This window comes from Triticum aestivum, chromosome 3B (genome assembly GCF_018294505.1).
Source record: "Triticum aestivum cultivar Chinese Spring chromosome 3B, IWGSC CS RefSeq v2.1, whole genome shotgun sequence".
Taxonomy (NCBI): Eukaryota; Viridiplantae; Streptophyta; class Magnoliopsida; order Poales; family Poaceae; genus Triticum; species Triticum aestivum.
Window position 1 is genome coordinate 427,389,837 of NC_057801.1, and position 21,596 is coordinate 427,411,432.

General features: G+C 45.9%; 2 protein-coding genes across 2 annotated transcripts; one reads left to right on the forward strand and one right to left on the reverse strand.

Moving 5' to 3' along the window:
* Positions 1-6,152: 6,152 nt before the first annotated feature.
* On the reverse strand, positions 6,153-7,335 carry LOC123070183 (uncharacterized). Its single transcript, XM_044493246.1, has 2 exons — positions 7,200-7,335; positions 6,153-7,057 (listed from the first exon to the last, which is right to left on the reverse strand). Exons 1-2 carry the CDS (start codon positions 7,298-7,300, stop codon positions 6,655-6,657), a joined length of 504 nt encoding a protein of 167 aa, XP_044349181.1. The 5' UTR covers positions 7,301-7,335; the 3' UTR covers positions 6,153-6,654.
* Positions 7,052-11,904, forward strand: LOC123070182 (S-adenosyl-L-methionine-dependent uroporphyrinogen III methyltransferase, chloroplastic). Its single transcript, XM_044493245.1, has 6 exons — positions 7,052-8,223; positions 8,360-8,437; positions 9,011-9,080; positions 9,168-9,237; positions 10,966-11,173; positions 11,253-11,904. Exons 1-6 carry the CDS (start codon positions 7,669-7,671, stop codon positions 11,430-11,432), a joined length of 1,161 nt encoding a protein of 386 aa, XP_044349180.1. The 5' UTR covers positions 7,052-7,668; the 3' UTR covers positions 11,433-11,904.
* The last annotated feature ends 9,692 nt before the right edge of the window (positions 11,905-21,596 follow it).

The following is a 21,596-nucleotide window of genomic DNA, read 5'->3' on the forward strand; positions in this document are numbered from 1 at the left end:
GCATACATGATAGAGCCTATGGCTGAAGCATAGGGAACATCTTTCATTTTCTCTCTATCTTCTGCTGTGGTCGGGCATTGAGTTTGACTCAACTTCACACCTTGTAGTACGGGCAAGAACCCTTTCTTTGCCTGATCCATTTTGAACTTTTTCAAAACTTTATCAAGGTATGTGCTTTGTGAAAGTCCAATTAAGCGTCTTGATCTATCTCTATAAATCTTGATGCCCAATATATAAGCAGCTTCACCGAGGTCTTTCATAGAATAACTTTTATTCAAGTATCCCTTTATGCTATCCAGAAATTCTATATCATTTCCAATTAATAATATGTCATCTACATATAATATCAGAAATGCAACAGAGCTCCCACTCACTTTCTTGTAAATACAGGCTTCTCCAAAAGTCTGTATAAAACCATATGCTTTGATCACACTATCAAAGCGTTTATTCCAACTCCGAGATGCTTGCACCAGTCCATAAATGGATCGCTGGAGCTTGCACACTTTGTTAGCACCTTTTGGATCAACAAAACCTTCTGGCTGCATCATATACAACTCTTCTTCCAGAAATCCATTCAAGAATGCAGTTTTGACATCCACTTGCCAAATTTCATAATCATAAAATGCAGCAATTGCTAACATGATTCGGACAGACTTAAGCATCGCTACGGGTGAGAAAGTCTCGTCGTAGTCAACCCCTTGAACTTGTAGAAAACCTTTTGCAACAAGTCGAGCTTTATAGACAGTTACATTACCATCAGCGTTAGTCTTCTTCTTAAAGATCCATTTATTCTCAATGGCTTGCCGATCATCGGGCAAGTCAACCAAAGTCCATACTTTGTTCTCATACATGGATCCCATCTCAGATTTCATGGCCTCTAGCCATTTTGCGGAATCTAGGCTCATCATCGCTTCCTCATAGTTCGTAGGTCCATCATGGTCAAGTAATATGACTTCCAGAATAGGATTACCGTACCACTCTGGTGCGGATCTTACTCTGGTAGACTTACGAGGTTCAGTAGAAACTTGATCTGAAGTTTCATGATTAATATCATTAGCTTCCTCACCAATTGGTGTAGTTGTCACAGGAACCGGTTCTTATGATGAACTACTTTCCAATAAGGGAGCAGGTATAGTTACCTCATCAAGTTCTACTTTCCTCCCACTCACTTCTTTCGAGAGAAACTCCTTCTCTAAAAAGGATCCGAATTTTGTAACGAAAATCTTGCCTTCAGATCTGTGATAGACGGTGTACCCAACAGTCTCTTTTGGGTATCCTATGAAGACACATTTCTCCGATTTGGGTTCGAGCTTATCTGGTTGAAGTTTCTTCACATAAGCATCGCAGCCCCAAACTTTAAGAAACGACAACTTTGGTTTCTTGCCAAACCACAGTTCATGAGGCGTCGTCTCAACGGATTTTGATGGTGCCCTATTTAATGTGAATGCGGCTGTCTCTAAAGCATAACCCCAAAACGATAGCGGTAAATCACTAAGAGACATCACAGATCACACCATATCTAGTAAAGTACGATTACGACATTCGGACACACCATTTCGTTGTGGTGTTCCGGGTGGCGTGAGTTGTGAAACTATTCCGCATTGTTTCAAATGTAAACCAAACTCGTAACTCAAATATTCTCCTCCATGATCAGATCGTAGAAATTTTATTTTCTTGTTACGATGATTTTCCACTTCACTCTGAAATTCTTTGAACTTTTCAAATGTTTCAGACTTGTGTTTCATTAAGTAGATATACCCATATCTGCTCAAATCATCTGTGAAGGTGAGAAAATAACGATACCCGCCGCGAGCCTCAACATTCATTGGACCACAAACATCAGTATGTATGATTTCCAACAAACCAGTTGCTCGCTCCATAGTTCTGAAAAAGGCGTTTTAGTCATTTTGCCCATGAGGCACGGTTCGCAAGTACCAAGTGATTCATAATCAAGTGATTCCAAAAGCCCATCAGTATGGAGTTTCTTCATGCGCTTTACACCAATATGACCTAAACGGCAGTGCCACAAATAAGTTGCACTATCATTATCAACTCTGCATATTTTGGTTTCAACACTATGAATATGTGTATCACTACTATCGAGATTCAATAAAAATAGACCACTCTTCAAGGGTGCATAACCATAAAAGATATTACTCATATAAATAGAACAACCATTATTCTCTGACTTAAATGAATAACCGTCTCGCATCAAACAAGATCCAGATGTAATGTTCATGCTCAACACTGGCACCAAATAACAATTATTTAGGTCTAAAACTAATCCCGATGGTAGATGTAGAGGTAGCGTGCCGACCACGATCACATCAACTTTGGAACCATTTCCCACGCGCATCGTCACCTCGTCCTTAGCCGCTTAATCCGTAGTCCTTGTTTCGAGTTGCAAATATTAGCAACAGAACCAGTATCAAATACCCAGGTACTACTGCGAGCATTAGTAAGGTACACATCAATAACATGTATATCACATATACCTTTGTTCACTTTGCCATCCTTCTTATCCGCCAAATACTTGGGGCAGTTCCGCTTCTAGTGTCCAGTCTGCTTGCAGTAGAAGCACTCAGTCTCAGGCTTAGGTCCAGACTTGGGTTTCTTCTCTTGAGCAGCAACTTGTTTGCTGTTCTTCTTGAAATTCCCCTTCTTCTTCCCTTTGCCCTTTTTCTTGAAACTGGTGGTCTTGTTAACCATCAACACTTGATGCTCCTTCTTGATTTCTACCTCCGCGACTTTTAGCATTGCGAAGAGCTCGGGAATAGTCTTGTCCATCCCTTGCATATTATAGTTCATCACGAAGCTCTTGTAGCTTGGTGGCAGTGATTGAAGAATTCTGTCAATGACACTATCATCAGGAAGATTAACTCCCAGTTGAATCAAGTGATTATTATACCCAGACATTTTGAGTATGTGTTCATTGACAGAACTATTCTCCTCCATCTTGCAGCTATAGAACTTATTGGAGACTTCATATCTCTCAATCCGGGCATTTGCTTGAAATATTAACTTCAACTCCTGGAACATCTCATATGCTCCATGACGTTCAAAACGTCGTTGAAGACCCGGTTCTAAGCCGTAAAGCATGGTACACTGAACTATCGAGTAGTCATCAGCTTTGCTCTGCCAGACGTTCTTAACGTCGTCAGTTGCATCAGCAGCAGGCCTGGCACCCAGCGGTGCTTCCAGGACGTAATTCTTCTGTGCAGCAATGAGGATAATCCTCAGGCTACGGACCCAGTCCGTGTAATTGCTGCCATCATCTTTCAACTTTGCTTTCTCAAGGAACGCATTAAAATTCAACGGAACAACAGCACGAGCCATCTATCTACAACAAACATAGACAAGCAAAATACTATCAGGTACTAAGTTCATGATAAATTTAAGTTCAATTAATCATATTACTTAAGAACTCCCACTTAGATAGACATCCCTCTAATCCTCTAAGTGATTACGTGATCCATATCAACTACACCATGTCCGATCGTCACGTGAGATGGAGTAGTTTCAACGGTGAACATCAATATGTTGATCATATCTACTATATGATTCACGCTCGACCTTTTGGTCTCCGTGTTCCGAGGCCATATCTGTTATATGCTAGGCTCGTCAAGTTTAACCTGAGTATTCCGCGTGTGCAACTGTTTTACACCCGTTGTATTTAAACGTAGAGCCTATCACACCCGATCATCACGTGGTGTCTTAGCACGAAGAACTTTCGCAATGGTGCATACTCAGGGAGAACACTTCTTGATAATTTAGTGAGAGACCATCTTAAAATGCTACCGTCAATCAAAGCAAGATAAGATGCATAAAGGATAAACATCACATGCAATCAATATAAGTGATATGATATGGCCATCATCATTTCGTGCTTGTGATCTCCATCTTCGAAGCACCGTCGTGATCACCATCGTCACTGGCGCGACACCTTGATCTCCATCGTAGCATCGTTGTCGTTACGCTATCTATTGCTTCTACGACTATTGCTACCGCTTAGTGATAAAGTAAAGTTATTACAGGGTGTTTGCATTTCATACAATAAAGCGACAACCATATGACTCTTGCCAGTTGCCGATAACTTCGGTTACAAAACATGATCATCTCATACAATAAAATATAGCATCAACCATATCACATCACAACATGCCCTGCAAAAACAAGTTAGACGTCCTCTATTTTGTTGTTGCAAATTTTACGTGGCTGCTATGGGCTTAGCAAGAACCGTTCTTACCTACGCATCAAAACCACAACGATAGTTCGTCAAGTTAATGCTGTTTTAACCTTCGCAAGGACCGGGCGTAGCCACACTCGGTTCAGCTAAAGTGAGAGAGACAGACACCCGCCAGTCACCTTTAAGCACGAGTGCTCGTAACAGTGAAATCAGTCTCGCGTAAGCGTAAGCGTAATGTCGGTCTGGGCCGCTTCATCTCACAATACCATTGAGCCAAAGTATGACATGCTGGTAAGCAGTATGACTTGTATCGCCCACAACTCACTTGTGTTCTACTCGTGCATATGACATCTACGCATAAAACCTGGCTCGGATGCCACTCTTGGGGAACGTAGTAATTTCAAAAAAATTCCTACGCACACGCAAGATCATGGTGATGCATAGCAACGAGAGGGGAGAGTGATGTCCACGTACCCTCGTAGACTGTAAGCGGAAGCGTTATGACAACACGGTTGATGTAGTCGTACGTCTTCATGATCCAACCGATCCAAGTACCGAACGTATGGCACCTCCGAGTTCAGCACACGTTCAGCTCGATGACGATCCCCGGACTCCGATCCAGCAAAGTGTCGGGGATGAGTTCCATCAGCACGACGGCATGGTGACGATGATGATGTTCTACCGGTGCAGGGCTTCGCTAAACTCCGCGACGATATGACCGAGGTGGAATATGGTGGAGGGGGGCACCGCACACGGCTAAGGAACGATCACGTAGATCAACTTGTGTGTCCTAGGGTGCCCCCCTGCTCCCGTATATAAAGGAGCAAGGGGGGTGCAGCCGGCCCTAGGAGGAGGCGCGCCGGAGGAGTCCGAGTAGGACTCCTCCCTTTCCCTAGTTGGACTAGGACTTGGGGGGAAGGAGGAGAGGGGGAAAGGAAAGGGGGGCGCCGCCCCCCTCCTTGTCCTATTCGGACTGGGGGGGGGGGGCGCGGCTGCCCCTAGGCCTCCTCTCCTCTTCCTCCACTAGGCCCAATAAGGCCCATTAGGTCACCGGGGGGTTCCGGTAACCTCCCGATACTCCAGCAAAATGCCGATTTCACCCGGAACACTTCCGATGTCCAAACATAGGCTTCCAATATATCAATCTTTATGTCTCGACCATTTCGAGACTCCTCGTCATGTCCGTGATCACATCCGGGACTCCGAACAAAATTTGGTACATCAAAACTTATAAACTCATAATAAAACTGTCATCGTAACGTTAAGCGTGCGGACCCTACGGGTTCGAGAACTATGTAGACATGACCTAGAACTATTCTCGGTCAATAACCAATAGCGGAACCTGGATGCCCATATTGGCTCCTACATATTCTACGAAGATCTTTATCGGTCAAACCGCATAACAACATACGTTGTTCCCTTTGTCATCGGTATGTTACTTGCCCGAGATTCGATCGTCGGTATCCAATACCTAGTTCAATCTCGTTACCGGCAAGTCTCTTTACTCGTTACGTAATGCATCATTCCGTAACTAACTCATTAGCTACATTGCTTGCAAGGCTTATAGTGATGTGCATTACCGAGAGGGCCCAGAGATACCTCTCCGACAATCGGAGTGACAAAACCTAATCTCGAAATACGCCAACCCAACATGTACCTTTGGAGACACCTGTAGTGCTACTTTATAATCACCCAGTTACGTTGTGACGTTTGGTAGCACCCAAAGTGTTCCTCCGGTAAACGGGAGTTGCATAATCTCATAGTTACAGGAACATGTATAAGTCATGAAGAAAGCAATAGCAATATACTAAACGATCAAGTGCTAGGCTAACAGAATGGGTCATGTCAATCACATCATTCTCCTAATGATGTGATCCCGTTAATCAAATGAAAACACATGTCTATGGTTAGAAAACGTAACCATCTTTGATTAATGAGCTAGTCAAGTAGAGGCATACTAGTGATGTTATGTTGGTCTATGTATTCACACATGTATCATGTTTCCGGTCAATACAATTCTAGCATGAATAATAAACATTTATCATGATATGAGGAAATAAATAATAACTTTATTATTGCCTTTAGGGCATATTTCCTTCAGCACCATGCCGACAAAGAGCAGCGGAACATTGCTCGAGGCCAAGAACCACCATGGTTTTGAGCTGCAGCCATACATCAGTCGCGCTGACACGCACCACGCGCGCTACAACATGCTTGCCGGAGACCAGATCCGATGCACACAAGGCAAGAAGCAGTCCTTCCACGCCCAACCCTCTGTCTGCTACACACATCCTAAGCTCCCAGCAGTGAGCCGCCACCTCGCTGCTGAGCAGCAGCCACCACCGCGCCTCGAGGCGCCAGAATGGAGGCGTCGCGTCTGGATCCCCGACTCGCCTGGACGGCGAGAACCAAGGCCAGCTCCGGCTACGCGCAGCAAGACCCAGCAGCCACCAGCCCCGTGGCGGTGCCTATGGCAGGCCACGCGCACGGATCCAGGCGCGCCGGCCAGATTCGCCGACGGGACGCAGCCACCCGCAGAGCAGCCACCGCTCCTGCACCATCCACCACGGGACCTGAAGACGCACGGATCTGGCCCATCCACATCGGCCGCCGTCGGCCACGCATCCAGCTGGGCCGCTGCCCGCGCTCCCCCGCCGCCGCGAACGACGCATCTCGTCCCGCGCCCATCGAGCTTCCCAGCGTCCACCGCGGGTCTCCCCACGCCACCTTCGGAGACGGGGCCGCCGCCACCGCGGCCAAGCCAGCGGCAGCGGCGGAGAGGAGGGCACCGACAGGTGGGGGACCCACGGCTGCGGCGTTGTCTCCCCCGAGTCGCCCGAAGGGAGCGACGCGGGGGTCAGGTCGGGGAAGCTGTTCAGCACATGAATGAAACTGAACTTCGTCAGTTGCCTCTTTGTTGAAGAAGTAAAAATCATTTTTTGGAGATGTAAATTTATTTCATATCTCTAAATTTGCATATTTGTGTTGGAGATGCTCTAACATCGTCACCTACGGCTGCGAAAGGAAGGAGAAACCAAAGCTGAAGCATATTTCCAAGACAGTGACCACAGTCGCTCGGTTTAGCGATGTGCGCGCGTGGCTGACACACTGCATGACACCATCGTGGAGGCCGCCGGCGGCGGCGCAGCAAAAGGTAGCCCAGAGCTAGAGGGGCGCACTCTCACTTGGCTACCTCCTGAGTCCTGACCTGAACCCCGTTGTGTGCCGCGGCGGTTCATTGAACCTGGCCCTTCCACACTCGCAAGGCCGCACTTTTTTTAATCAAAAGGAAGGGCCGCCTCCTCCCTCCTCTGGACTCCGATCCCCTCTGCCCTCCACCCCTTCGCCCATCCAAAACCACACCACCACAACGGACCACCCGGCTCCGGCTGTCCTGCTCCGGCCCTCACCTCACCTCACCTCGCTCCCGTATAAAATACCAACCCCTGCCTAAATCCACGGTCCACACCCCTTGCGACGCCATGGCTCTCGCCCTTCGAGCGCCCCGCTTCCAGCCGCTTCCCGCCTCCATTCCCGCGACCTCCACCGCTTTCGCCAGCACCGCGAGGCCTTCCTCCTCCGCTGCCGCCACCACCGCCATCTGCGCCGCCGCGTCGCCCTTCACCGAGGCCACGTCCTCCTCGAGATACCGCCGCGACGCCTGGTCCTACACTGCCCAAGACTCCTCCTCTTCCTCGTCCGCCGCCGCCGCGGCGGCGGCGGCAGCCTCGGGCCGCCGGGACGACGAGATCGCCCTGCAGCTCCCGGAGCTGCGGAGGCTTCTGGAGGCTCTCAGGGCGTCCAGAGGGAAAGGGCTGGAAGGGGAGGGCGGCGGCGGTGGGCCCGGGAGGGTGGCGCTGGTGGGGACGGGGCCCGGGGACCCGGAGCTCCTCACGCTGAAGGCCGTTCGGGCCATCGAGGCGGCGGACTTGGTGCTGTACGATCGCCTCGTGTCTAACGAGGTGCTCGATTTGGTCGCGGATGGCGCCAGGCTACTCTACGTGGGCAAAACGGCTGGATACCACAGTCGCACTCAGGTCAGTTATAAGTATGGTATCATGTATTCGGCGTTCGTGGTATTTAAAATCAGGTGCTTTGAGGTTTATGTGTAGTTTGCAATGCCAATGATATGTATGCACTTTCTAAGTTTGTTGGCTTGCTCATGTAATGCAGGAAGAAATTCATGAGTTGCTCCTGAGCTTCGCGGAGGCTGGTGCCAATGTGGTGCGGTTGAAAGGCGGCGATCCTCTGGTAATACTCAGTTCATATTTTTAATACTACTCAATAGTTATCTAGTACCGGTCGATGATTCTTGTAGTAGTTCCACTTGGTAGAAGGGAGGCCAATTTCTGTATGACTATTCACATGAAGTCCTTGATCCTAGAAAATGGACAGTTTGGAGGAAAGCAGCTGAGTCCTAATTTAGGCTTTGTTGCATGTGCATCAATGTTAAACAGCAAGCTCTCTGCTGGCTTGAGTTTGTCCAGCATTATAAACACCTCTCTGTGTGCAATAGCCACTCTTCTGTAGAAATACTTCTCCATGCAATGTTCTATGCTCATTCTTAAAATCTTTCAGAGGTGGTAGAGAACAAAATATGCCAAATTATGACATCTTAGTATAAATTACTATCAAGAAAAAGATCATCCTACCAAGTACCAACAGCCTCTATTGAAAATCCCAATATTGGGATACTTGTTCCGATCTCCCTCTTTTTTTCGTCGAACATAGATATCCTCAGTACTCCAGCAGAGAACTGACGTTAGCGAAATAGTGATATGTACCTTTACCTTGGAGGAAGTATGTTAATCGTGTTCTTTTCAGGTCTTTGGAAGGGGTGGAGAAGAGATGGATTTTCTACAGCAACAAGGAATTAAAGTTGAAGTTATTCCAGGTATTGTAAGCCTGTGATGGCAGCTTGGATAATTTTCACTATTCGCAATGAAACAGGTAATAATTGCTTGCACCCAAACATCTACAGGAATTACCTCTGCTTCAGGAATTGCAGCTGAACTTGGTATTCCGCTAACCCATCGGGGTGTCGCTACCAGGTAAAGTCAGCATTGCGCCCGCTTCTATCATTCTTGTGATGTGGCCGACTGATCTAGTTGTTGCCTTTATCAAAACATGCTTTTCTTTGAAATGGCTTCCGTGTAATCTTCGTCACAGCTGATCAGTTGATTTTCATCATTTGCATCTACTTCTCGAATGGAACTTGAAACTTCTGTCTGATTTAGTAAATATTAGAGTTGAGGTTCGATGCTGTCCTAGCTTATTACTCCCAAATGTATGACATTTGCTCAACGTAATTTGACTATAAAAGCAGTATAGTGGAAATGCTTTGCACTAATACCCCATTTGCCTATCTCTGTGTTCTTAAGTTCTGTAGCTGAATAGAAGCAAGAAAAAGTTGTTTTTAACGAGGTAAAAGACTTGCCATTTTCATATATATGATGAAAGTGAGAATCACGCGGTTAATTACGGAAAAACAGGTTAAAACCTATACAACCACCCATACCGGAACATGACAGTCTTGATTGCACGGCCAGCCAATCTGTCACACAACAGATACACTGCACACACTGTTGAGGGAAGCACCGCTGAGGTATCTGTTGTGTCATTGTCATCACTCCTCAGAGAACAAGTGACTCTGACTTCGCCATTGACGACCACCAAGCAGCTGCGGATCTGAAGGCGAGCTACGACAGAGCGAAATGCAGTTTTGTGCCAAGGAGGAGCACAACAACCGGACCGCCCATCACATGTCATTGTCACCACCCAGATGATACCGACACAGCTATGTCTTAATAGCAGCATACAAACTACGGCGAGACCATGGACACGCAAAAGAGTTGAGTACCAAAGCCTGGCGCAACCCCGACATTGCTCAGCCCTTTCATCATTGGCACGCATGCCCCGAGACCAACTACTGCAGACTTCCACCGGTCCCTCCGGCTGTTGCACAACTCCAAAATTGATGCCCCTGAGTAGGGAGATGACGTATAAGCGTCATCACAATCCAACCACACGGATCTAGAGCCCCCCCCTGGAGCTACGTCATGAGGGGAAAGAGAGCATCACCTCGATGGAGCCTTCAAGAATTAATCAGTACTTGGAAGCGTCATTGTTGTGGGCTTCGGCTATCGGCCAGAGACAAGGCCTTTGCCTGGCTCAGGGCAACTCTAACGCGGATCATCAAACTGCCTGTGAATGTCCGGACCGGACAGTCTGGACATTTTTTGCCATCCAACGGCTGTCAGCGAAATTGTCCGGACTGGTCCGGACCAAAGTCCCACAAACCGGAACCAAACAAGGGGGCGGTTTGCGGGTGTTCAGACTCCCGCCACGTAGGCATCCAACAACGTGGGCCCACCCAAAAATCGCTCTTCCGCCTCTCGCGCCTGCTCCGTCTCTGTGTCACATTCATGCCTGTTCAGGGTGAACGTGACCGGGCGGTGCGACTTCCTACCGTCTGCCTGCCCGGCATTGACACCGGCGCGGCGAACAAGAAGCCAACTCCAAGCACCGCATTCAAGCCGCCGTCTCTGGTATCTCCAGCCCATCACAGGCAAGATAGGTATCATGGTAATACTTTTTCGTGGGTGGAAGGAATGCCCTGCCCTGCCTTCATATTTTGGTTAAGAGGAACATAAGATGATTATAGATATCATGGTAAACGAACAGACTGGCAAAATTAATTGTTGGTGATGCATTATGCAATGAGAAAGTGTTTATGAATGCTGAGTAGTACATTTTTGACATATGATCTTTTTTTGCAGTGTCAGATTTTTAACCGGCCACTCTAGAAATGGTGGGACTGATCCTCTACATGTGGCAGAGAATGCAGCCGACCCGGACACAACTTTGGTTGTGTATATGGGTTTGTCAACATTACCATCACTAGCTCCCAAGTTAATGAAGCACGGTCTTCCACCAGATACTCCTGCTGTTGCAGTAGAGCGTGGGACTACCCCCCAACAGCGAATGGTACCGAGTCACAGAGCCTTACCATCTAAATTGTGTTCCAGCCCTAGCTTTTAGATGCTGAATGTTTCTTTTGCTGTAGGTATTTGCAATGTTGAAGGATCTTGTGAATGAGGTCCACTCGGCGGATTTGGTTTCTCCAACTCTGATAATTATCGGCAAGGTGGTGGCCTTGTCACCCCTTTGGGTTGAGTCATCTGAACATGACACACTTAATAATGAGAACTCGTCGCAACCGAGTACAACAGTTTCTCCTGTATAAAGTACAAGGCAACAAGGGATGTTGATGAACGTCACGCTTTTGGAACATTTCCAAATTGAGATCTAAGGCTATATGATCTGGTTTAGGTTAGGACATGCAAATACAGGACGTAGTGAATCTGGACAAGAAAGCAAACACGGGAAGCATATATATTTTGAATATTGCAGTTGCAGAAGACGGTACATAAAACCACAGAGAATAAGGGTTCACTTTAACCGGCGGTGACAGTCCTTGATTTGGCATAATCTACTGAACTGCAGCAAATCTTCGGCATAGTTTAGTTTTGGTCTTGGACCATATGTATATCTTGAATCAAAGGTAGGATCTGTTTTTTGTCCTCCTCTGTAGCATTACTTTGTTTAGGGGCTACTCTTGAAACATGTTGGCCACTATTCTGTCAGGCTCATCTGTTCGGCTTAATAACGAATTTTGAACAAGTTCCGCATGGGACCAGTCGAGGGTTCATGGACTAGTCTCTGAAGGTTTCGGTTGGAAGGCAAATACAGACTCATAGACTAGTCTTGCGATCCTTAATCATTAGTTTTGCTATGTGTTGAAACTAACACTATCGCGTTGTTTTTTCCAATTACTTCTCCTGTTATCTTAATCTTATCATTAAACCCCTACTAAACCTAAATTCTCTAGCTTGTGATTTATTTTTGCTACTCCCTCCATTCACTTTTGTAAATCGTTTCAGACAACTTAAAATGGACTGTTTTGCACATTGCCTGAAATGTCTTCAAGGTCATATAAAAGTGAACAGAGAGAGTAGCTTATTAATGGACGAGACATGATATGCACTGTGCAGAACTCTTTTTAGGGGGTGGTGCACACTACACAGACTGATTCCTTTTATAGCATTTTTGTTAAGACAAATTCTTTTTTCTTGAGCAAATACAAATTCTTTATTCTTTTTATTTTTGTTATAAAAATTCTTTTTGTAGCAAATGGTATACACACTGATTTTTTTTAGCAACTGGTGTACACACTGATTTTTTTTGAGTGACTGACAGAATACTGGCATACACACTGATACGTCCCTCTCCGTGGATTGGCCCGGTTCCTCGCTTTTCATGGGCCAGCGCCCAGCCTGCGCTGCCACTTTCTTTCCAATTCGGGAGCTCCTCCTATTCAGCGCCCACTACCACAAGATACCCCTATGTGGTTCACGGCCTAGCCTGTGAGCTCACTGGGCCGCCCGCCTGGGTGCGCCTATGGGCCAGTTCTTTTGGGCAATTCTCCCAGAATTAACCCCCTCCCCAGCTTCTTCCAGAATTGCCACTTAATATTTTTTTTACAATTCCTAGCTAATTAGACCTTAACTAGCTAGGAATTAGCTAGGAATTGTAAAAAAAATATTAAGTGGCAATTCTGGGAGAAGCTGGGAGGGGGTCAATTCTGGGAGAATTGTCCAAAAGAACTGGCTCTATGTCTCACTTCAAGCTAGAAGCGGGGAGCAACTAATGAAGGATACCCATGCGGAGCCTTGCAAGGGTCATTTTTGGTGGGCTGAGAGCATGTTATTTGGCGCGCTCTTAGCGGCTGCCATGTGGCACATGTTGAGCGCTCCCTCGTTTTCTTATGTTTTTGTACACATTTTGGGAGTTTAGATGTTTTCTTCTGGTGGTTTTCGGCATTTCGGTTTTCCCTAGATGTTGGAGAAAAAAGGTTGAATTTTTTGCATGAAAATAAACACGTTTTTCTTTTGCTTTCATGAGAGGCACATATTTGCTTCTCGCCGAGGCACATATTTGCTTTCGTGAAGAGGCGCAATTGTGTCTCCTAAAAGATAAAGGCATTTTTTGGCTTCAACGAGAGGCATAGATTTACTTCGCGTGGAGGTACAGATTTGCATCTACGAGAGGCACAACCGTGTCTCTTAAAAAACAATACGTATTTTGTTGTTTGCACGAGAGGCGCAGATTTGATTCGTGTGGAGGCACAATTGTGCCTCTTGGAAAAGCAGCAAAACACATCGTTTTCTTCCATAGTTGCCACTCGTGAGGGCACATATTTGCCTTTTGTGGAGGCACATATTTGCATGTGCCTCTCGGGAAAAAGCATATTTTTTTTGCTTCTGCGAGGGATACAAATTTGCTTCTTGTGGAGACACAAATATGCTTCTGCGAGAAGCACAACTCTTCCTGTTGCAAAAGAAAAGGGTAAAAAATGTTTTCAACTATTGGTTTTCTTTTCTGTTTTTTCATGTAACTTTTTCTTCGAAATCTATTAACATGATATCTATTAACATGATATCTAGTATCGGGGAGGTATCTCTGGGCCCTCTTGGTAATGCACACCGTAATAAGCCTTGCAAGCAATGTGACTAATGAATTAGTTGCGGGACGAAGCATTACATAATGAGTAAAGAGACTTACCGGTAATGAGTTTGAACTAGGTATGAAGATACCGACGATCGAATCTTGGGCAAGTAACATACCAATGACAAAGGGAATAACATATGTTGTCATAACGGTTCGACCGATGAAGATCTTCGTGGAATATGTGGGAGCCAATATGAGCATACAGGTTCCGGTATTGGTTATTGAACAGAGAGGTGTCTCGGTCATGTCTACATAGTTCTCGAACCCGTAGGGTCCGCACGCTTAACATTCGATGACGATTTGTATTATACGAGTTATGTGTTTTGGTGACCGAATGTTGTTCGGAGTCCCGGATGAGATCACAGACATGACGAGGAGTCTCAAAATGGTCGAGAGGTAAAGATTGATACATTGGAAGGTGGTATTCGGACACCAAAGTGTTCCGGAATGTATCAGGTACATATCAGAGTACAGGGAGGGGGTTACCGGAACCCCCCGGGGGAAGATATGGGCCATATGGGCCATAGGAGGGAGGCAAACCAGCCCACATAGGGGTGGTGCCCCCCAAGGGAGGAGTACGAATTGGACATGGGGAGGGGGCGACGCCCCCCTTTCCTTCTCGCTCTCTCCTTCCCCCTTTCCCCCTTCGGTAAAAGGAAAGGGGGGGGGGGCGAATCCAACTAGGAGCCCAAGTGGGACTCCGCCCACTTGGGGCTCGCCTAGGGCCAGCCTCCTCCCCTCTCCCTCCTTTATATACGGAGGTGGGGGCGCCTCTAAGACACAATTGTTCCAAGCCATGTGCGGCGCCCCCCTCCATAGTTCACTCCCCTGGTCATATTCACGTAGTGCTTAGGCGAAGCCCTACGCGGATCACTTCACCATCACCGTCACCACGCCATCGTGCTGATGGAACTCTCCCTCGACACTTTGCTGGATCAAGAGTTCGAGGGACGTCATAGAGCTGAACGTGTGCATAACTCGGAGGTGTCGTATGTTCGGTACTTGATCGGTTGGATCGAGAAGACGTTAGACTACATCAACCACGTTAAGCTAACGGTTCTGCTTTCGGTGTACGAGGGTATGTGGACACACTCTCCCCTTCTCGTTGCTATGCATCTGCTAGATAGATCTTGCGTGAGTGTAGGAATTTTTTTGAAATTGCATGCTACGTTCCTCAGTAGTGGTATTAGAGCCAGGTCTATGCGTAGATGATATGCACGAGTAGAACACAAAGAGTTGTGGGCAGGGATAGTCATACTGCTTACCACCAACGTCTTATTTTGGTTCGGCGGTATTGTTGGATGAAGCGGCCCGGACCAACCTTACATGACCATGTTCATGAGACCGGTTCCACCGACAGACATGCAACTAGTTTTGCATAAAGGTGGCTGGTGGGTGTCTGTTTCTCCAACTTTAGTCGAATCGAATTTGACTGCGGCCGGTCCTTGTTGAAGGTTAAAACATCAAACTTGATGAAACACCGTTGTGGTTTTGGTGCGTAGGTAAGAACGGTTCTTACTAGAAGCCCGTAGCAGCCACGTAAAACTTGCAACAACAAACTAGAGGACGTCTAACTTGTTTTTGCAGGGCATGTTGTGATGTGATATGGTCAAGACATGATGTGATATACGTTATTGTATGAGATGATCATGTTTTGGAAAAGTTACCAGCAACTGGCAGGAGCCTTATGGTTGTCGCTTTATTGTATGAAATACAAGCGCCATGTAATTGCTTTACTTTATCACTATGTGTTAGCGATAGTTGTAGAAGCAATAGTTGGCAAGACGACCACGATGCTACGATGGAGATCAAGGTGTCAAGCCGGTGACGATGGAGATCATGACGGTGTTTTGGAGATTGAGATCAAAGGCATAAGATGATGATGGCCATATCATGTCACACATTTTGATTGCATGTGATGTTTATCTTTTATGCATCTTATTTTGCTTAGTGCGGCGGTAGCATTATAAGATGATACCTTACTAAAATTTCAAGGTATAAGTGTTCTCCCTGAGTATGCACCGTTGCGACAGTTCTTCGTGCTGAGACACTACGTGATGATCGGGTGTGATAGGCTCTATGTTCACATACAAAAGGTGCAGGATAGTTTTGCACATGCGGAATACTCGGGAAAAACTTGACGAGCCTAGCATGTACAGACATGGACTTGGAACACTGGAGACCTAAAGGTCGAACGTGAATCATTTAGTAGATATGATCAACATAGAAATGTTCATCATTGATGACTACTCGATCTCACGTGATGATCAGACATGGTTTAGTTGATATGGATCACGTAATATTTAGATGACTCGAGGGATGTATATCTAAGTGAGATTTCTTAAGTAACATGATTAATTGAACTTAATTTATCATGAACTTAGTCCTGGTAGTATTTGCATATCTATGTTGTAGATCAATAGCTCGTGTATAGCTCCCCTGTTTTATTTTTGATATGTTCCTAGAGAAAACTAAGTTGAAAGATGATAGTAGAAATGATACAGACTGGGTCCGCGATCTGAGGATTATCCTCATTGCTGCACAGAATAATTATGTCCTTGATGCACCACTCGGTGACAGACCTATTGCAGGAGCAGATGAAGACGTTATGAACGTTTGGCAAGATCGATATGATGACTACTTAATAGTTTAGTGCGCCATGCTTTACGGCTTAGAATCGGGGGTTCAAAGACGTTTTGAACACCACGGAGCATATGAGATGTTCCAAGAACTGAAATTAGTATTTCAGACTCATGCCCGTGTTGAGAGGTATGAGACCTCTGACAAGTACTTTGCCTACAAGATGGAGGATAATTGCTCAGTCAGTGAGCGTGTACACAGGATGTCTGAGTACTACAATCACTTGAATCAAGTGGGAGTTAATCTTCCAGATAAGGTAGTGATTGACAGAGTTCTCTAGTCACCATCAGCAAGCTGCTAGAACTTCATAATGAACTATAATATGCAAGGGATGACGAAACCGATTCCCGAGCTCTTCGCGATGCTGAAATCGGCGAAGGTAGAAATCAAGAAATAGCATCAAGTGTTGATGGTTAACAAGACCACTAGTTTCAAGGAAAAGGGCAAGGGAAAGAAAGGGAACTTCAAGAAGAATGGCAAGCAAGTTGCCACTCCCGTGAAGAAGCCCAAAGCTAGACCCAAGCCTGAAACTCAGTGCTTCTACTGCAAAGGAAATGGTCACTGAAGTGGAACTGCCCCAAATACTTGGCGAATAAGAAGGATGGCAAAGTGAAAGGTATATATTTGATATACATGTTATTGATGTATACTTTACTAGTGTTCATAGTAACCCCTAGGTATTTGATACCGGTTCAGTTGCTAAGATTAGTAACTCGAAACAGGAATTTCAGAATGAACAGAGACTAGTTAAGGGCAAGGTGACGATGTGTGTTGGAAATGATTCCAGGGTTAATAAGATCATCATCGCACACTCCCTCTACCTTCGGGAGTAGTTTTGAACCTAATGTTATTTGGTGTTTGTGTTGAGCATGAATATGATTGGATCATGTTTATTGCAATATGGTTATTCATTTAAATCAAAGAATAATTGTTGTTCTGTTTACATGAGTAAAACCTTATATGGTCATACACCCAATGTGAATGGTTTATTGAATCTCGATCGTAGTGATACACATATTCATAATATTGATGCCAAAAGATGCAAGTTGATAATGATGGTGCAACATACTTGTGGCACTGCCGTTTAGGTCATATTGGTGTAAAGCGCATGAAGAAACTCCATGCAGATGGACTTTTGGAATCACTTGATTATGAATCATTTGATGCTTGCGAACCATGCCTCATGGGAAAGATGGCCAAGACTCCGTTCTCCGGAACAATGGAGCGAGCCACTGACTTATTGGAAATAATACATACCGATGTATGCGGTCCAATGAGTGTTGGGGCTCGCGATGGGTATCATTATTTTCTGACCTTCAGAGATGATTTGGCCAGATATGGGTATATCTACTTGATGAAACATAAGTCTAAAACATTTGAAAAGTTCAAAGAATTTCAGAGTGAAGTAGAATCATCGTAACAAGAAAATAAAGTTTCTACGATCTGATCATGGAGGAGAATATTTGAATTACGAGTTTGGCCTTCATTTAAAACAACATGGAATAGTTTCGCAACTCACGCCACCTCGAACACCACATCGTAATGGTGTGTCCGAACGTCGTGACCATACTTTATTAGATATGGTGCGATCTATGATGTCTGTTACCGATTTACCACTATCGTTTTGGGGTTATGCATTAGAGGCAACTACATTCACTTTAAATAGGGCACCATCTAAATCCGTTGAGACGACACCGTATGAACTATGGTTTGGCAAGAAACCTAAGTTGTCGTTCCTTAAAGTTTGGGGTTGCGATGCTTATGTGAAAAAGCTTCAGCCGGATAAGCTCGAACCAAATCGGAAAAGTGCGTCTTCATAGGATACCCAAAAGAAACTGTTGGGTACACCTTCTATCACAGATCTAAAGGCAAGATCTTTGTTGCCAAGAATGGATCCTTTCTAGAGAAGGAGTTTCTCTCAAAAGAAGTGAGTGGGAGGAAAGTAGAACTTGATGAGGTAATTGCACCTTCTCTCGAATAAAGTAGCACATCACAGAAAATTGTTCCTATGATGCCTACACCAATTAGAGAGGAAGCTAATGATAATGATCATGAAACTTCAGATCAAGTTACTACCGAACCTCGTAGTTCAACCAGAGCATGTTCCGCACTAGAGTGGTACGGTAATCCTGTTCTGAACGTCATGTTACTAGACCATGACGAACCTACGAACTATGAGGAAGCGATGATGATCCCACATTCCGATAAATGGCTTGAGTCCATAAAATCCAAGATAGGATCCATGTATGAGAACAAAGTATGGACTTTGGTGGATTTGCCCGATGATCGACGACCCATAGAGAATAAATGGTGTTGGAAATATGCCCTAGAGGCAATGATAAATTGGTTATTATTATTATATTTCCTTGTTCATGATAATCGTTTATTGTCCATGCTATAATTGTATTGAAAGGAAACTCAGATACATGTGTGGATACATAGACAACACCATGTCCCTAGTAAGCTTCTAGTTGACTAGCTCGTTGATCAATAGATGGTTACGGTTTCCTGACCATGGACATTGGATATCGTTGATAACGGGATCACATCATTAGCAGAATGATGTGATGGACAAGACCCAATCCTAATCCTAGCACAAAGATCGTGTAGTTCGTATGCTAAAGCTTTTCTAATGTCAAGTATCATTTCCTTAGACCATGAGATTGTGCAAACTCCCGGATACCGTAGGAATGCTTTGGGTGTACCAAACATCACAACGTAACTGGGTGGCTATAAAGGTGCACTATAGGTATCTCCGAAAGTGTCTGTTGGGTTGGCACGAATCGAGACTGGGATTTGTCACTCCGTGTAAACGGAGAGGTATCTCTGGGCCCACTCAGTAGGACATCATCATAATGTGCACAATGTGACCAAGGGGTTGATCACGGGATGATGTGTTACAGAACAAGTAAAGAGACTTGCCGATAACGAGATTGAACAAGGTATCGGCATACCGACGATCGAATCTCGGGCAAGTACAATACCGCTAGACAAAGGGAATTGTATATGGGATCGATTGAGTCCTTGACATCATGGTTCATCCGATGAGATCATCGTGGAACATGTGGGAGCCAACATGGGTATCCAGATCACGCTGTTGGTTATTGACCGGAGAACGTCTCGGTCATGTCTGCATGGTTCCCGAACCCGTAGGGTCTACACACTTAAGGTTCGATGACGCTAGGGTTATAAAGGAAGTTTGTATGTGGTTACCGAATGTTGTTCGGAGTCCCGGATGAGATCCCGGACGTCACGAGGAGTTCCGGAATGGTCCGGAGGTAAAGATTTATATATGGGAAGTCCTATTTTGGTCACCGGAAAAGTTTCGGGTTTTATCGGTAACGTACCGGGACCACCGGGAGGGTCCGAGGGGTCCACCAAGTGGGGCCACCGGACCCGGAGGGCTGCATGGGCCAAGTGTGGGAGGGGACCAGCCCCAGGTGGGCTGGTGCGCCCCCCACAAGGGCCCAAGGCGCCTAGGGTTGGGGGAGGGGGCGCACCCACCTAACTTGGGGGGCAAGTTTCCCCTCTTCCCCCCCTTGGCCGCCACCCTAGATGGGATTGGGCTGGCCGCCGCCCCTAGGGGTGAAACCCTAGGTGGGGGCGCAGCCCCCCCTCTCCCCCTATATATACTTGAGGGTTTTTGGGGCTGCCAACAGATGAGTTTCTCTCCCTCTTGGCACAGTCCTACCTCTCTCCCTTCTCCTCTCCCGCGGTGCTTGGCGAAGCCCTGCAGGATTGCCACGCTCCTTCATCACCACCACGCCATTGTGCTGCTGCTGGACGGAGTCTTCCTCAACCTCTCCCTCTCTCCTTGCTGGATCAAGGCGTGGGAGACGTCAACGGGTTGTACGTGTGTTGAACGCGGAGGTGCCATCCGTTCGGCACTAGGATCTCCGGTGATTTGGATCACGACGAGTACGACTCCTTCAACCCCGTTCTCTTGAACGCTTCCGCTTAGCGATCTACAAGGGTATGTAGATGCACTCTCCTTCCCCTCGTTGCTGGTTTCTCCATAGATAGATCTTGGTGACACGTAGGAAAATTTTGAATTTCTGTTATGTTCCCCAACAGTGGCATCATGAGTCGGGTCTATTGCTTAGATTCTTTGCACGAGTAGAACACAAAGTAGTTGTGGGCGTTGATTTTGTTCAATATGCTTACCGTTACTAGTCCAATCTTGTTTCGACGGTATTGTGGGATGAAGTGGCCCGGACCGACCTTACACGTACACTTACGTGAGACAGGTTCCACCGACTGACATGCACTTGGTGCATAAGGTGGCTAGCGGGTGCCAGTCTCTCCCACTTTAGTCGAAACGGATTCGATGAAAAGGGTCCTTATGAAGGGTAAATAGCAATTGGCATATCACATTGTGGTTTTGCGTAGGTAAGAAACGTTCTTGCTAGAAACCCATAGCAGCCACGTAAAACATGCAAACAACAATTAGAGGACGTCTAACTTGTTTTTGCAGGGTATGCTATGTGATGTGATATGGCCAAGAAGAATGTGATGAATGATATGTGATGTATGAGATTGATCATGTTCTTGTAATAGGAATCACGACTTGCATGTCGATGAGTATGACAACCGGCAGGAGCCATAGGAGTTGTCTTAATTTATTGTATGATCTGCGTGTCATTGAACAACGCCATGTAATTACTTTACTTTATTGCTAACCGGTAGCCATAGTAGTAGAAGTAATAGTTGGCGAGACAACTTCATGAAGACACGATGATGGAGATCATGATGATGGAGATCATGGTGTCATGCCAGTGACGATGATGATCATGGAGCCCCGAAGATGGAGATCAAAAGGAGCAAAATGATATTTGCCATATCATGTCACTATTTGATTGCATGTGATGTTTATCATGTTTATGCATCTTATTTGCTTAGAACGACGGTAGTAAATAAGATGATCCCTCATTAAAATTTCAAGAAAGTGTCCCCCCTAACTGTGCACCGTTGTGAAAGTTCGTCGTTTCGAAGCACCACGTGATGATCGGGTGTGATAGATTCTTACGTTCACATACAACGGGTGTAAGCCAGATTTACACACGCAAAACACTTAGGTTAACTTGACGAGCCTAGCATGTACATACATGGCCTCGGAACACAAGAGACCGAAAGGTCGAGCATGAGTCGTATAGTAGATACGATCAACATGAAGATGTTCACCGATGATGACTAGTCCGTC